Here is an 18,213-nt window from a genome sequence, read left to right as displayed (position 1 = left end):
TCATTTCCGATATGATATCGATATTGCATGTTTAAGAATTTACCAATATTGATATTAACCCGATACGATATCAGCATGAAATCATACATACTTTTATCAATATATTCTTGTATGGAATGATAGAAAAGCTTGATCAAGTCAAACAGAGAAGAATATTTAACATCAAGTAAAAGAACATAAACTTTAAACAATATTGGAGATTTTAGAGGAAGGCAGATATATTCCGATATTCATTCCTTGGCTGATATTGGACCCATTTACGATATCAACATCAGATTAAGACACCCCTAATTCTGTATATATCTATTTTGATAAAAAGAAGCTTAGTAAATGAACAATTAAAAAAATAAAAAGCAATCACTTCTGCTAAAATATTTGCTTTTGCGAGGTGACAACTGCCAATGTACATGGCACGAACAGAAGTGACAATCCAACAGGACAAAATATTCTGAAACACATAGACTTAACATATTTTATTAAAAGTATAAATGCAACAAGGTTAGCCTGACTGTTATAATTTTCTTATAAATCTGAGCTCAAGGTTAAATACATTATGTTACATGTTTGTTACATCCATGAGACTATAAGGTCAGATGCACATTTCCCCTTATATGCTTAGATAGCCCATATTTAAAAGCTTTAGACTTAAATATGGGCTATGATGATATCACATACTTCAATATCAACAAATAAAAAAGAATAAAAGGGAATTTATGTCATCAGTGAGAGTAAGATGGGCTTTATGATCACCCCCTGAACAAAACGATTCTTACTTCGTGATATGGATTGAAATTTGCCACGCATTTCCATGCTTGTTTATGTTTTCCTTGCAACTTGTTTGTTGTTTGAACAATTCAATTTAAATAAGAGACAACCAAAATACTGTATCATGTGTTTGAGTATGTCACCTGAACTGTTTACGAAGAAAAAGGCTGTTTTGGTTGTTCAAATGTCGTCATTTTTGACACTTTGGAAGATATTGAAATGTTTACCCCTTTACAAAACTTACTTTTGTTTTCTAAAAGTTATGATAATTGTGAAAGAACATTTGAGTTTGTTTGTCTATATAGTCCTACTTTTCTGTTGTAAAAGCTGAAAAAAAAATAAAAGAAAAATGGAGCAAAGCTAATATTGTTCTTAAAATCTGTTTGCACGTTAATGTGCTCTATGCAAAACTCGACTTATTCCTGAATCTAAGTCAGCTTTTTTGTTTCCTGTCTTTCATTACTGGATGAACTGATTAATCCAGGACTGTCTGTCCATGTTTACTGAGGTCAGGCGCATCTGTATTAATCAGTTCACCCAGTAGAAATAAAATAGGAAACAAAATACCCACCTTAAGTTCAGGAAGTAGTGGAGTTGTGCAAAGAGCCCACTGAAATATTGACATGGGAAAAAAAAAATCAGGAAAGGTCCTCAACTTGGTGTGGGAGATCAGTGGTTCCTAGACCGGCTTTGCAGCTGGACTTGTCTTTTCCTTTCATAAAAAAGGTAAGCAGCTCCCCTTTTCCTTTGACAAATATGGGCCCTCTTCGGATAAAGCGAAAGCCATACTCCTTCAGGATGTCATAGCAGTCCTCCACCACCTGAGGGCAAAACAGCAGAGATAATGATCATAAGCTTTATATGCTACTGCAATGTTGTACAGGGGAACAAAATTTGTACTTTGTTTCTAACTCTCGCCTTAGAAGGAATTCATGCATGACCCACAGAGCATTGTGGGAATTAGGGTCCTGCTCAGGGACACAGAGTGGTAGTGTGTGAAATTTGAATTTGCAGTGTATCTGGGATGCATGCACCCTAATCTGACCAATAGGCCACCGTTGCACTTCAGAAAACAACTGATTTGCTTACCTTCATGTGTCTTTCATTATGAAAGTACCCAAAGCCAAACATTTACTTAGAAGAGTTTAATTAAAAATGGTGATTAGTTTGAAAAAGTAGATATTTTCAGATTGCTAAGATTTTGTTTTATTTATAGAATTGTAAATATTAGACACTTAGTGATGATTTTTAAAGGCTAGGGTAATGGTGGATGGTAAACGTGTTTTGGAAATGAGATGTTCCCTGTAGCATAAAAAGTCCAACATTTTTGTGTGCTACCTGTATGTTCCCCATCACTCCAGTTGACTCCATTCTGCTGGCCACATTCACTGTGTTACCCCAGATATCATAATGAGGTTTACGGGCTCCGATTACTCCTGCCAGAACAGCTCCTTTATTCAAACCTGGAGGAATTGACACAGAGAGATTGAATCACATGCAGAAACAACAAAAAGAGAGAAAGGCAACTCAAAGTGCACTGACCAATCCTTAGCATGAAGTTGTTGAAGGACTGATTGTTGAGGTTATCAAGGGTGACCTTCATGGCCAGGGCGAAGTCTGCAAGGTCAGCCAGGTGCTGCCAGCGTTCAATGATGGACTGCTCTTCTGGCTGTAAAACAAAAAAATGCGACTTGGTTGAATAAATGAATCAATAAGTAAATATCACTTTGCAGGATGCAATGGATGCATGCAACTAAAACTACAGCACGAGTTGTCTGTTACAGGGTAGCACCTTTCGGCTGCCATATCCATTGGTGTTACTCTCTGGGGTTAGTCCAGAGGCAGCCATGTATGTGCTTCCGATCGTCTTGATCTTTGTGATACACCTGAACTCATCTCGGTCCAATAACTGTTGAAGAAAGATCACATTTAATGTTTCAATGTTTAGTGTTATTAAAAAAAGAACCCTTCCCTTTGTCTATGATTGACCTGCTGTAAACACTCAATTATGCCTCTTCAGATCGAAAAACATAAAGGGAGTCCTCTAGTTTAATTATTATTTTTTTACTAATAAAATAATATGAAATGAACCAAATTAAGGCCCATATCATGTTTTCACCATCACTGTAACTGATAAAGTATATTTAGTTGAAAGGTTTGAGAGCCTCTCCAAACATATCTTTTCCTCATTGCGTATCATTAATCTACTCTGATTTGATCATAAAACCTCCCCAGAAGTAATTTATCTTGTTAGTAATACTGGTGTTCCAGTTTATGATAGGTCTTGGTGTTATCTATGCTGTTTTTACACACCCTAACCAATTGTTTTCTACTGAGAGTGATAGTTTAGACAAAAGTTGGTAGTGTCAGAAGAAGAATTATGCCAAAGTAGGGTGAACTTGAGGGTTTTTAATGTACCTAAACTTAAGCCCAATGGAAATCTATAGAGTAGTAAACCTAAACGAGAGATCTGTGCTTGGAAACCTACCAATTTAAACAAGCTCCACCCTTTCTGATAAGAAAAGTTGTTAACTACCTCAGGCAAAATTTTGCCAAAGGCTAAAGCATAATTGAAACACATGTAAGTTTATATCTTCATTTTTAACCCATTTGAGTGTATTTAAACCACTATGAAATAAAGCTTCTGCACTTTATTCAATAACTATATGAATAAGTAATTTAAGCTTATGATGAGAGGATATTCACATTTGAATAGAACTGTGGGTAACTGGCTAAATGCCTTAACTCACACTGTCGAAGTCTGAGATGATCTCATTGAGGATCCTTAGACACTCAATGCCACCATTGTTAATGCTTTCTTCAGTGTAGAAGTCAGAAAAATTTGGAATGGAGGCAAACATCACACCAATTTCATCGTAAGAATGACTGTACAGCTCCTGCAACAGATATATCAGAACTTAGTAGCTCTGCTGACATTTAAGAAGAGCCGGTGGTTATCAAATATGTTACAGTGGAACAAACCACAAGATGGCACTGATATGCAATGAATAATGGAATGTAAGCTTCACATTAATAGGCTGGTTTTCAAAAGAATAACACAAAAAACAACATAGGTAAAATCATTATGCATATTTTTACATTTTCATTTTCATCAGAATTATACATGATATGGTTGTGCACAAACCAACTCAGATCAAATAGAGCTCTAAAAATGTTTGTTGACGCCATAATATCTGTATCTTTTTCCATTCAAGGCTTGTTAAAGTCATACATTCCACTAATACTCTGAAAAAGTAATTTATGCATTTCTTGCATCATGCTTATATTACCGCACCTCTTTTTATGTTGGTCTTGATAAATCTAAGAGGCAGCAAGCTGTGCATAATCTTGCTTCACGCTCTCTGACCAGGACTAAATGCTGCAACCACATTATATCAGCCCTGACCTCTTTGCGCTGCCTTCCTGTTCATTTCAGTATACAATGTTATAGTGCTATGGCACCATAACACGTGTCTGAACTGTTGCACCTTTAAACTCCACCCAAACTGCAGCTCAGAGATAGAGATGACTGAGCTTTCCTGTGAGTGTACCAACCCATTTTCTGATGTGGCCGTTTTCATACTTATTCTATCTTCCCACTTATTTTACTTTGTGTTTTATTGTTTTTATCGTACTTTTTATTTTTTATTGTTTGTGCTGCTGATAATCTATGCGTTATGCACCACTTTGATCAACCTTTTCTGAGCTAAATATGAAGAAAATACGTAAAACTTGCTTTATTTGTACCTCATCTCTTAGTTTAGTGCCAAGAAAATGTTTAGCCACATGCTCTGGCAGCATGTTGGTCACCAGTGCCTCGTTCCAGCGCCTCATCTCAAATACTCGCTCCTTCTGGTCATGGACCCCAATCTTCCACAGGAATAATTTCCTGGACTGACGCTCCAGCTACAGAAATGCAAGGTGGATAGATGGGAAGTCATGCAACAGTTCTAAGCATCATTTGAAAACAATTTTGAAGGTGCAGGCTTTCCCGGCAATGGTCCTTTGCTTTTACTCACATGACGAGCAAAGAAATAAAAGCTTATCATCATGACGATAATCATCATTGTCATGAGATACTTTGATGGTACCATGGATGTTCTAAAAATACAAGCAGAGGGTTAGCATTAGAAGTAATATATGGACAAATGCAGTAATTGCCAAAAAAAATAAATCAACGTTCCCCAATTCCTTACCTGTAGGAGGCAAACTGTATAAAATCATACAGGTCATAAATGTCCCGCCAGCTGTAAATATTAACAGCTCCAGTTGCTGTGACAACTAGCACCATAAGGCCCAGTTTGATCAGGTGGCTGACCTGCACCAACATGGCCGTTGCAATAAGGGACATCACAGCCATGAAGCTGTAATATTTTGGATTTTCTGCACATCCCCGGTCTCCAAGTGACTCCAGCATCGGGCCAAAGGTACTGTTGAAGAGCCGCAGTGATGGTGGTACACAGCTGAGCTGCAAAATTTAGATTGAAGAGACATAAATATATAAGGCAGTATTTATACTCAAAACGTATCCATCAAGGCAAAAGCATTGTTTCTTTTTATACTTTATTTTGTGCAAGAAGAGAAATAATATAAAAAATAAATGTGAATAAGAAAAGGGAATTGACAACTGAAAGAGTTGGGTTGAAACAATAAGACCAATCCAAAAGAGGAAGTAGCTGATTGCAATTTTACCACAGGCAGGTACGGGATAATAAGGTTATTTCCTTCCTCTGTGAAAACAATGAATACCTCACAGATCTAATAGTCAGTACTAAGTCTGGTGACAAAAATATCATCAAATGATCGCAGGCCATGACTATTTTGCACTACTATGAATGAATTTTTTCCCTAACTCTCTGCAAAAATATTTAATTTAACTACATCAGAGGGTCTGGTCCAAAACTTGATGTTGACAATACCATTTTGATACATGTTCTGTATGTTTATTTAGCTAATGTGAGGGAATCTTGCTTGTTTATAGGTCCAAGAAGTACTTCTATGAATGTCAAGATGATAAATACAGTTTTTGGTAAATCTCAGATGTTTTTTGTCCATTTTTTGTGAGCAGTGGTTCAGGCTAATGGATGACATTGTCACCCTCTCTGTCATTCTTAATTATAAAACCTGATCTAAACATTTAACATTTCAATTTTTTAATTATTTACCAGGGTAATTTCTATTTGGCAAAACAACTCATCCATTCAGCCTTTGAGAAAATCTGTGGTGCTTTCATAGAGATACTTTAAGCAACAACTATTCTACTTCATTTATTTTGCATAAGATTTCATCCAAAGAGCCGGATGACATTGCACACAGCATATCAGGACTGATTATTTTTGTTGGTACAACAACAGTGCTGCTAAAACATTAAGAAAAGGTAAAAGCTTAGTAAAGAGAAAATACCAAAACTATTAATTTTGACACATTACAAATTGCTGATAATCTCTGGGTTGGAGATAGTTAAACAGGAATGCACGTTTTATGTTTTCATATACAGACTAAATAGACAGTAACAGATTTAAAAAAAAAAGTTCTGGTTTTCAGTTTGGTCTAAATAGTCTTTCCTCCAAGCAGCTGTTAGAGTTTAGAAATATCAATCCTGACAAATGAACACACAATTTTTTTTATATCCCTGATATTATTTGCAAAGTTATTCTCTTTCTTGTAAAATGTCTCTTTTTGTTTTTCATGCACAGGTATATATAGATGTTTTTTCTTTGTTTAAATGACCCTAGATTTGCAAATATATTTAATCTGAGGATATAATTTTTAATAGCTTAAGAGATTTTTTCTTATGTTGTTTATTTGCCTCTGCTAATGGGTCTCTTATTTTTAACTGTTTTATATTTTCACCCTCTTGGTACAATGTGGTGTTCAGGTTAAAATAAGGAATGTGTCTTCTATTCTATTGCTCATTTTCTTATGTCAGGAGTCTGAAGATAAGAGCTAAAAAAACCTATTAAAAAAAGTTCATAATTATTGAGATTACCTGGATATCTTAACACATGTGTGTTAAGATATCGAGGTATACAAGTGTTTGTATACAAATCCGTTTCATTGCCACGTACCTTTTACCAATAATATTCTAAAATTACATAGCAGCTATGCATCAGTCAAAGCAGACAAGGAAGATTTTATGTTTTTAGCTCTAAATGCATGACCTAAATTACGCATTCCACCTTGGTTAGTCTGAATGATTTTGATGCTATACTAATATTGCAATCAACCTCATCCGTGTTTCAATGTTAACAATGTATTTTGTTAATGTTGTTATTTTTATTGTTGTTAAATGTAACAAGTTCATGCTGATGCCTTCTTGATCAGATGTGTTTTGATCGTATGGAAAATAATCTGGAGAAATAGATGGTTCAAATTCATAAATCTAAGTTTGTTAGCTAACAAATTGTTTTTCTAAGGATGTGCTACTTATAAATGGTTTAAAACCGTTTAAGCATTTTGCAAAAAGATCAAACTTGGGATTACATCCAGTAACATTTTAAGAATTGTCTAACCAGGTCCAGAGTTTTTTTTTTATAATTTTTTTTTAATGATAAACCCATAGAAGCATGTTCACAAAAATCCCTTTTCCATGGATTTCTCCTGCTTCTAAAAAGCCATTGTCAAAATACTCTCAACTCTTTTTTTCCCTCTGAAGTTTAGGGTTTAATATGGTAGTTAACAGGCTTAGGTTTTGACCTACACCAAATTCTATCAATGAGTAATTTGCAATCATTACATTTATGTTATTTTTCCTTATGAGCAAAAAAGTAGCTCATAATTTTAAGGAGCTCTTAGAGGAATGACTGTTACCCCTGCCTGCCCAACAAGACAAAAAAAAAACAAAAAACAAAGGTTCACTTCTGCATCCCTGCTTCAGAACTCAGCAGTGTGTGTGGCAGGTTTTTCCTGTGAGGCTGTGACAAACGAGGTGGCAAGCAGTGATGCAGACAGCTACTGTAATGGACCCCGCTGGGAGTATGCAGTCAGAAGTGTAACAGGCAGTAATAGTTTGATGAGCGGAAAGTGGAAACATACTAATGAAAAACCACAGATGCACCACAACTGCTTGGATTGATGACATCCATAAGCCCTGAATAAATGAAAACAGTATTGGAAAACATAACAAAAGCTCCTTTAAATCTTCCTGCTGGGACATACAGAAAAGCAGGGTTTGTGAAAATGTCCTTAGTCTTACCATGTCGGCTATTACTGCCATGGTTAGCACAAATATGGCAGCCATGGCCCAGGTGTTCCGAGCCCATCTCGTACGGTCGATCCACATCGAGAAAGAAACCAACCTCTTGGAGAACATCTGTAACTCAAAAAAAAAAAGTAAACAAGAGGGAATGTAAATTTGGAAAGGCAGTCTTGATGTTATGACTAATTAATTGACAAATCATTGATTTCTCACCCTAGGAAAGATTGCAGCCAGGGAGCAAACTGTGAGAATTAGTAACAACAATTGTCCGACAGCAAGAGTCACATAGTTCACAACCAACCTGGAAAAAAAACAACACAGAAAACAGTTAAAATCACAACATAAGCTCAAGCCCATATAAAGAAAGTCAATGCTTGTAATTTACGCATTGATTGAGTGTTAGAACCTTATAAATGGGCTAAACAATCAAATTCTAACTCACAATGGATCAATAAACACTTCCATTGCTGTGATGAAAAAGAGCACGATGATACAGCAGCTAAAGGCCACTCCACTTCTCTTCTCCTTCTCCGAGGAATAATGCTCCTCCAGCTTTCCATCCACAAAGCGCAGAGAAACTGGATTGATTTGGTGATCCTTCATTCTGTCTCATAACAAAACAACATTGCAGTGAGAAAAGTAATGTATTGCACAGAAATTGCATATTAACAAGTAAATCGTGAACCGAAAAAATACAAAGAGAGGATGTTTCACTGTTAGAGCTCTCAAAAAGATGAACGATTCATCTTACATTTGCTGAGACTCTCTGTCCAGGAGCTCCTGCTGCAGTCGTCTGTTGATTGCTTTTTCATCCGCCATCTTATTTCTCTAAGATTGTTTGCAACAAACCCAAAATGAAATGTTATTAAGGTTCTTAAGATATGTAGTAGATAATTTAAACTTGGCAGTGCAGAATTATCTCTGTTTAGCCAGTGGTTCTTATTCAGTTATAACATGTGACCAAACTTTTAGAGCAACGTAAAGGAAGAAATATAGCCTTTTATAAACAGATACACAATTTTGCTAAATTTTAATGAATGGCCCATGACATGTAAAGGAAACACAGCATCCATTGTATAACCGAATAATATAGCTTGTTATAACAAATATCAACCAATACAGTTCAGGGCACTATAATCATATCTGTTTGTGGCAATAGGGGTTAGAAAGAACAAGAACAAACAAGGCTGTTCAAGGAGGTTCCAGGATTTTAAACCCAGACTAGTCAACAAGAAAAAGGAAAAAAGCAAGACATGATTTTAGACTAGAGTAACTACAACAAAAAGCAGGAAATATGCTTGACATGAAATTTGAATTGGAAAGACTGATGTTTCCAAAATAAGTAAAATAATTACAAAGCTTGGAATAATTCAGTTTTAAAAGGATTAAAATGACAGTTTAGTGTCCCATTCAAGAGTCTCAGATGTGCATTGTTATTTACCTCCTGAGTAGGATTAGCCAACATTGACTGGTGTGAGACTGAGTTCCCATTAGTTTTGGTTGTGTTGATCACCTGATCTGAATTTCTGTGGGTCAGATCACCTGGTGTCTGAGGAGAAACGGGGACATTTGTTTATAAGACATATCATATTTTTGAAAAAGGTTGGCACCAAAATCGCTCCAGATTTGTATTTTGGAAAGTTAAAACTAACTCACTGTTCCATTAAGTCCATTTGCTTCCTGTTTAGGTTTGAGAACCAGGTAAGTGTCAATTCCTTTCTCCAACAGGTACTCACACCTCTCTCCCCCATTTCCAGGTTCAACCTCAAACTCTCCATGCAGACTGTCCTTGGTACTCTGGGAAATATGCACTCTCCTGTGTGATGCATGAATATTTGATTAATAAATCACTACAACTTGACTATAATGGCATCTTACTTGATATTTCCTACCCAGGGATTCCTCCAGATTCCATCTTATTGGCCACAGTGACATCTGTTGACCAAACATCAAACTGCCAGCGTTTCTGACCCAGCACTCCACCGAGCACAGTGCCTGTGTGGACACCCACCCGCATGTCCACGTTGGTTTTTGTCTTTTCCCGCACATACCTGTTCAAATAGAGAAACCGTCCTTTTCTACATCAATTTCAGTGCTCTAATCCTATTTCCATTTAACCAAAAACCAAAAACTCTGTACTGATTTGATTCTGCTTCATGCATTGACATTAACTTTATTTCCATTTAAGAAAGGAAACAAAATTGAGAGCTTACGAGATAGCTTCCACCATTGCAAGGCCCATCATTATGGAGCAAACGGCATGGTCTTCCCTAAAGTCTGGCAGCCCACAGATGCAGTAGTAGCAGTCCCCGAGAATCTTAATTCGTAGTTGGTGATGTTGCTGCAGAGCAACAAAAAGGTTCAGGTTTCATTTACAATGTGTTAGCAGTAGATGGTAATGAAAATTATAAGTGAAATGGGAATCCAAAGAATTGCTGCTGTTATGGAGAACAGGAAGGTGAAAAGGTATGATTAAGTAGGTTTCATTTCCTCACACATTTCTTTAGACATTAGCACTAAATTATATTTATAACAATTATAAATACCAATAGTTATAATAATTGCATGTCATATTTGTATGTTTTATCTATTTTTTTGTGGTTTGTCTGAAATAAACTCAATAATTCCTTCAAATTCTGACAGGTGTGAAATTTGCATTTTACATTTCAAAATGTTCATGATCAGATTTTATCATGTTGTTACAAACACAAAGAAATTTTCTCCGGCTTTTGTTGAATTTTGATAATGAGTTGAAGTAGAAATCATATATAAATCATAATGCTAATAATTCACAGTTTCTCAGCACCAAGTTGTTCAGAAGTAACACCACATTATGATATAAGTAGAAAGTATCCAAGGATATATTGTGTGTGTGTCCGTGTGGCCATGTCTTTGGTACCTGGTTGGGACACGTTCCCAGGAATATGATACATTTTGGAGGCTTATAGGTACTTGTGGGGGCTAACATTTTATCCAAATTAGGAAAGGTTCTGGGGGTTAGGTTAAGGACTAAGATGTGAATTGAGTTTAAATTATGTTTAGGGTTAGGGTATGGGTCATGGTTAGGCCATAGAAATTAGTAGGAAATTAATGGATGAATGGTTGTCAAAAAAATTCGGTCTTTGGTACCATAACAGAAACGTAATAAAAGACACTTGACAAGAAAGTTTAGATAAATCAGGATCACAAATAAAGCTTATTTTCATTGGGAAGGAGGTACTTCTGTCCTTTAAATGTGTGCATATAGTCAGAATGAAACAGTAGTTTGTTTTTAACATTAAAACAACAGGTTTTAAAATATGCTTTTTTGTGATTTAACAGTTAACAGAACCACTTACTTATATTTGTTTGTTTCTCTTTATAAATGGACAATTCATAATAATGAACACAAGGTAAATATTAAAGATTATAGCCACCTGTGTCTAGTGCCCCAGGAGGCAAAGCCACCCTCAACAGAACAATACAGTAGGAAAAACAACAAACATATTAAGATCATTACTTCAGACTAAATTGGAAAGTCCTGACTGTTTATAGTTGTTTAGGTAAAATAAACAATGCATTACATAATCTACAAAATATAGTGATACCAGCTCATATAATCACAATCAATGTATTTTGTTATTCTTTTCATAATGGTATTTTCTAAAACTGGATACCACTGGTGCAAAACTACTTAGTAAGTACACGCACATAGTTTGAGTGGATTTTGTTTGTTTCTTTTTAAGATTTTAAAAGAAACAAACAAAATCAACAAAAGTATCCATAAAAAGTGGTGAACTGTTGGCCGTTTGATAAAAAAAGGGTTCATGAATCATTTCCCATTAGTACCATAGAGAGGCAAAATGTTCTGGTGACCTAAAATAAAAAGTAAACATTACAAATGCCTATTTTTATTTAAAAATAATTCTTATAGAAACCAGTGATTTAACAAAATTTGATTAAGTAAAAAAAAAACACAACAATTACTATTAATGTGATTGTTTTATATTAGGTTGAAATAAAGACTGGGAACCTTAGAAACTGACAGGTTAGGCATTCATAACTCATACTTACTGAGGCCAGTTTATCGAAGCGTGCAAACAGTTCATTGAGCAGCTTGACCAGCTCTTGGGCGCTACAGGCTGAGGATAACTGGGTGAAGCCGACTATGTCTGCAAAGAGTATACTGCAACAAAAAGGCACAAAACAACATCAGCCCCAACTCTCTTCTTTCATATAAAGAAATCACATGTGTTGTGGGATTTTAAGATCTCTCCAATAGATTTTGTGACTCTGACCTGACATTTTCATGGCGGTACATGTACATGGTATTGAACTGCTGATGCTGCTGGACCTCATTCTGATTGGCCTGGTTCTGCATACCCTGCAGCATCTCATCAGCAATATGCTTTGGTAGGATAGACAGCAATAATTCCTCCTACATGAACAGAAAGAGGAATGTATGTGTATTAAATTAACAAAAAAATACAAAAGGTTTCTCTTTATGAGTGCTCGAAATGTAAACCTATCAGTGGATCTAAAAAGATTCTGGTCAGCTTTGCTCATCTTAGAAAGCTTCTTTCTCCGTTTTATCAGGTTACACATCAAGTATGCTGTTAATGAGTTTGTTTGTGACTTTCTGTTTTAATTCAAATGTAACTCATAAAGGTTTTCAAAGTCTAACAGACCCAAAATCTTAAAGAAAGTACCTTACAAAATTTGTACAACTCATAATTTTTTTGACTTAGCGTTACAGCTTTCAACTTCTGTAAGTTTTTTTGGATTTCATTTGACAGACCAACAGAAAGTTAGACACGGTTGCAAAGTAGAAGTCAAGTAAATCTGTTTTTGGAATCATTTTACAAACAGCAAAATGATATTGGGAAATGCATTTAAAACTCCACAGCCTGAATGTAATACTTGTTAACATAGCTGCTGTCTTTTGGAGTATTTCTTTCTACATGGCACATATAGAGACTGAGGCCTCTCTTACTTTTTAATGAAACACCTGAACTGGCCGCTTTTCTTTTTCTTTATTTTTTATGGCTTAATGAGAGAAGTGTGATTGAGGCTGAACTGCAAGGATTTAAACCTGGGTTTGACTGGCGACAAAGCCACTCTCAAGCACATATCAAGGTGCTGATTTTGAGCCTGGATCGATATTTATTTTTGATTATGTTCATGGTGGAGAATCCTGCTTCACAGCAGGAGGTTGAGCCAAACATACTCAAAATGTGCAGGGTCATCTTTGAGCACGCCATTTCACTTTTCTTTCACCAGTTCAGTGCGCTTCTTTCAGCAGTCTGCACTTTCTCTGCTCTCTTTTTCTCATTGTATTCTCATTCCTTTCCATTGCCCGGCTTGCCTGCTGTGTCTAAAAGTGGCTAGCAGCAACAACCCAGACTGACACAGCTGATTGGCTAATTTGTATCACGTGCAGCTTGGTGCTGGACGCTCTGGATGGCTTTACCATACAAACAGGAGAAGCAGCGCAAGTGACCTTTAGAGACTGTCGTCGAACTACACGCAGTAATTTATAAATGTTTTAAATCAGGTTGGGTCAGGATCAACAAGCAGGTGGGTCCGGATCCAGACCTTGGTCCGCTAATCCGTGACCTCTGGTGTAGAGAGCTTCCGAGCTTTACTATAGTGTTCCGTTTGCCTGATCCTGACCAGTTTCTGTGTTCCGACTTTTAAGCCTGCCTGACCTTGTCTGATCTCCGCTGCGTCCGCAGAGTCTTGTCAGCTGACCAGCTGAAATCATCCTTGTTCTCTAGCCATGGCTGAACTGTCAGTCCAGGTTAGTTACTCATGCGTTCATAATCGTCCTCCTTCAGATTATCGTGGTCACTAACCAGTGTTTCTCTTCTATAGAAGTTCCTGTGCAGCTGCTTCTACAGACCCACTCTATGAAATAAACACTTTCGAGTTATTCCACTGTATGTCTTTTCTGAATTCTGGGTCCTCAGTTCTGAGTCCTTGCATGTGTTGGCTTATATCAGGCATCTTTTCATTGCTTTCAGCTGGTATAAACTGTTGCTGCTCGGTTCTTAGCAGCAACGACAAAACAGAAACATATAAATTCACTCCACTGGCTTCTTGATTGTTACATTGCTGATTTATTTATTTATTAAATTTTTGCGACACTAGTGGCGAGCTTTTCTGACAGTAGGCTGACAGGAAAGGGGGTATGAGAGAGGGGGAAAGACATGCGGCAAAGGACCACAGGCCGGATTCTAACCAGGGTTGGCCGCGTCGAGGACTAAGGCTTCCGTACTTGGGTTGTGCGCACTAACCACTGCCCCACTTGCCCGCGCCAGGTTGATTTTAAAACTGTGCCACTCCTTTTTAAAAAGGGATAATACACTTACCCCAGCGTGCATAAAGGGTCTGATATAAAGCTAGACATCCACAAGAAAACAATGCATTTTTAAAGATTTTTTGAAGTCAAAGTAGAAAAGTGGATAGTGTCTTCTCTGTTGTGGCCCCAAAACTGTGGAGTAATCTGCCAATTCATATACATACTCTCACTGTACCTTTTTACTCTTGGTTGCATTCAATGTCTGGACTTTGACAGGGCCATTCTCTCGTATGCATGTGCTTTCTCTAAACCATTTTATTGTAGCTTTGGTTCTTGAGCCAATGACCTGCTTAGATTTTAACCTTTTCTCCAGCCGTATGTTGTTTTGCAGGCTCTAAAAGCTATTCCTCCAAAACCACCCTCTGCTCAGCTCCATCCCTCTTTAAAATTTGATCAGCTTCTCCAACCTAGCTAATGGAAAAGCCTCCATACCTTGTGATGCTGCATCCACTTCATTTTCCTGTTGCTATGTCTTACCCCAATCTGCCGAAAGACATTCTCGTAGCTTTCTTTGAACAATGCCTTTTATCTTGCCACTCCTTCTTAAAGGAGCAATATTTTTGCAGAATATTGTAACATCTGACTAAGGATATTTTTAGGGTGTTTCCCCACATTTCATTTGGGGGGATCAGACAGAAAGGGCTAATGCTCGCCACCTTTTTGAGATTATTGATTGTAATATAATTTGAAAAAACAAGTTTTCTTTTCCTTCCACTTCACAATTATGCTCTACTTTGAAAATAAAGGTGTTTTGCAAGGCACTGGAAAAGATATAAAAGGAACAAAAGACAACAACAAGCTAAATTTGTCAATTTTAAGCATATGCTAAATTAATGAAATATTTCAGAATATCTTCTCTAAATGATGCTGCTTAGAGGATGCAGTATACATTTGTATTTGCTGTCCAACAGCTCAGATGACAATGTGTTATACAAGTCCCTGTTGTCTGATTTAATGATGAAAACAATGGTCTGTCTAATCAACCTATTAGCAAGCAGCATAGGAAAACACAGAGTAATTAATGAACACAGGGCATTCTGTTTCCTGATCCCTTTATGTTTCTATGCCAGAAAACTCAGGATTTGTGGTCAGAATTTTAGGCTGCAGTTTAAGTTGAATAAAGATGAAGCTGAGGTTGTTTTATATTTCCTAGGTAATAAGCAAAAGTCCTTTTGTTTTTAAGAGTTATCTTACCTGCTGGGTGCTCTGCTCCTCCAGAGTCAGTTTGACCTGAAGTGACTGACGAGCTTCCAAAAATGCTGTCCTGTACTTCCTATCGGCCATGTAGAATGACATCACACCCACCATGGCTGCGCACAGGTACAGCATCACATTGGCCAACAGCTGAAAAGATGAAGAAATGTTTTTCTTCCTGTAGAGAGGTGCTCTCTCACCTGTCTGTAATAGGATGTCTGTTTTTTCAGCTACATATCGACAGGCTCCTAAATGTGAGAATCTTAAATGAGATCACTAACAAATGATACATGCAGTGAGTATAAAAGGAAACAATACAATTTTAATCAATTGAATATGGTCACAGAATGAAAAATGCAGTGGCCCTAAACTGTACCGTCAACAGCCACAGTCATGGAAAAGGAAAGATCGAACATTTACTATATGTTTGTCTTCCTCTCTCAACCCTTGCTGCAATATTACTTTAAGAGAAAAAAAAGGCACATTTGTTTTGTCTTTTTATAGCTGTATTGTTATGAACTTTAACATATATGGAAGACACTCAGTATTAACAAACTTACATGTGTCTTACACGTTATACACAGCAAAATCCCTACATGCATATGACAAGATCTACACAGACACACAGGATCCACACATGCACAGGTCAAGATCCATGCATGCACAGGTCAAGATCCATGCACAGGTCAAGATGCATACATGCACAGGTCAAGATCCATACATGCACAGGTCAAGATCCATACATGCACAGGTCAAGATGCATATATGCACAGGTCAAGATCCATACATGCATGGGTCAAGATCCACACATGCACAGGTCAAGATCCATACATGCAGAGGTCAAGATCCATACGTGCACAGGTCAAGATCCATACATGCACAGGTCAAGATCCATATGTGCACAGGTCAAGATCCATACATGCACAGGTTAAGATCCATACATGCACAGGTCAAGATGCATACATGCACAGGTCAAGATCCATACATGCACAGGTCAAGATCCATACATGCACAGGTCAAGATCCACACATGCATGGGTCAAGATCCACACATGCACAGGTCAAGATCCATATGTGCACAGGTCAAGATCCATACATGCACAGGTCAAGATGCATACATGCACAGGTCAAGATCCATACATGCACAGGTCAAGATCCATATGTGCACAGGTCAAGATCCATACATGCACAGGTTAAGATCCATACATGCACAGGTCAGGATGCATACATGCACAGGTCAAGATCCATACATGCACAGGTCAAGATCCACACATGCACAGGTCAAGATCCATACATGCACAGGTCAAGATCCATATGTGCACAGGTCAAGATCCATACATGCACAGGTTAAGATCCATACATGCACAGGTCAATATCTACACATACACAGGTCAAGATCCACACATGCACAGGTCAAGATCTGTATGTGCACATGTCAAGACCCACACATTCACATTTTAAGATCCAAACATGTAATTATTTACCTGTCTCACCAGCATGGGCCCCTGAAGATTATCCCCAAACCTCTGAGCCACGGTGACCCCAAGTACCAGGGTGTGTATCCCACAGGAGAGGGTTGTGAGAAGGACGAGGGGAACCAGATTCAGTGGTAAGGTCAGAAAGCTGGAGAAGCTGAAGAAAGCCAGCCAGCCCACTGAGTCACTTGCATCAGAGTACTGCTCGTAGTTCAGTCCCATGTAACATAAAACATGGATGGTGACCATCAGCCACAGCACATAAGGTACTGCCCCTCGTGCCACAGGTGATGTAGGGAGTTTTTGAAACCAGCACAGCAGGTAGAGAACTACATCTGCTGTCAACCCCACGGCTGCAACCACCACCATTGCCATTTTGTCCTCTGTGTAAACCACTGCACACATGATGATGATGAAGCTGTTAAAGAGGGCTGCGAATAACACTAAGACCAGCAGGTTCTCCTCTCTCTGCCGACAAAAGTAATTCTGATAAAGCCTCTCCAGAGACTCAGGGGTAAAAGTGAGGCGTACTGCCCGCGGCAGGCAGCGGCAGCAGCCAGACTGTAGGATGGCCACATCCCGACTACGACCAGGATCCCTGGGAGCTGGCCCTGAATACTCTGCAGAGCACTCAGTGGACTGCTCTGTGTTTGCTGTGTTGGCCTGGTCCAGTGACATGCTGTTTGTTTAAAGGTAATCCATTTGGTTTATGTGATGGTATTTCCAAATGACAGTCAAACTCATTAGAAAAGCGGCAAAAGTTTCAATCTAGTGTTTAAAAAACACTGAATCTCAAAAATATTAGTTCCATTGGTATTAAAAAGCTATTCATCATAAAAGGTGCTTACCTTTTATGACATTTAGGATCATTTGAACAATAATTTTTCCTCCAAACCTAAAACTTCATAGAGAAAATATGACATCCTTTAGTATCCAAATCCTGTTCAGTTTTAAAGTAGAAAGGAGCCACGTCCAGGTATCCATTTGAGGGTATTGCATGTCTAAAAATGGTTTAACGGCATCACAAACTCGTATGTAAAACCACAAACACTTCTCAGAGGCTTGTCTGTGCTCGGATAAGTCCTCTGTTTCCTCCCACCTCAACCTCTCCCAATGGTAAACAGCAAATCCTCTGTTACTGTTGTTAAGATGACACTAAAGTCTCACAGTTATGTCATGGGAAATGTGCTGGTGCACAGAACTGAGAAAAAGACAGAAGGGTGGAGGTAATTTACGACATAT

General features: G+C 37.7%; 1 protein-coding gene across 1 annotated transcript; it reads right to left on the bottom strand.

Annotated features, from left to right (window-relative positions):
- Positions 1 to 466: 466 nt before the first annotated feature.
- LOC119777586 (adenylate cyclase type 3-like) lies at positions 467 to 18,046 on the bottom strand. Its single transcript, XM_038276523.1, has 20 exons — positions 16,981 to 18,046; positions 15,498 to 15,647; positions 12,241 to 12,380; positions 12,017 to 12,128; positions 10,177 to 10,304; positions 9,856 to 10,014; positions 9,620 to 9,779; positions 9,405 to 9,512; positions 8,715 to 8,791; positions 8,406 to 8,567; positions 8,177 to 8,264; positions 7,961 to 8,077; positions 4,962 to 5,233; positions 4,785 to 4,866; positions 4,513 to 4,671; positions 3,516 to 3,662; positions 2,558 to 2,674; positions 2,308 to 2,434; positions 2,104 to 2,228; positions 467 to 1,586 (listed from the first exon to the last, which is right to left on the bottom strand). The coding sequence occupies exons 1-20, from the start codon at positions 17,647 to 17,649 to the stop codon at positions 1,404 to 1,406; spliced, it is 3,282 nt and encodes a 1,093-aa protein (XP_038132451.1). The 5' UTR covers positions 17,650 to 18,046; the 3' UTR covers positions 467 to 1,403.
- Between the last annotated feature and the right edge of the window lie 167 nt (positions 18,047 to 18,213).

This window comes from Cyprinodon tularosa, unplaced genomic scaffold, assembly GCF_016077235.1.
Source record: "Cyprinodon tularosa strain WSP-4 unplaced genomic scaffold, ASM1607723v1 ctg125, whole genome shotgun sequence".
NCBI lineage: Eukaryota > Metazoa > Chordata > Actinopteri > Cyprinodontiformes > Cyprinodontidae > Cyprinodon > Cyprinodon tularosa.
The sequence above is the reverse complement of the archived record's forward strand: the minus strand, read 5'-3'. Positions and strand labels throughout refer to the sequence as shown.

Coding starts and splice junctions, on each gene's coding strand:
- LOC119777586 (XM_038276523.1), bottom strand. CDS start 17,649: ATGTCACTGGACCAGGCCAACACAGCAAACACAGAGCAGTCCACTGAG. Junction 12,381..15,497: donor AGGAGCAGAGCACCCAGCAG/GTAAGATAACTC, acceptor CTGTTCATGTAG/GAGGAATTATTGCTGTCTAT. Junction 10,015..10,176: donor GCAATGGTGGAAGCTATCTC/GTAAGCTCTCAA, acceptor CTATTTGAACAG/GTATGTGCGGGAAAAGACAA.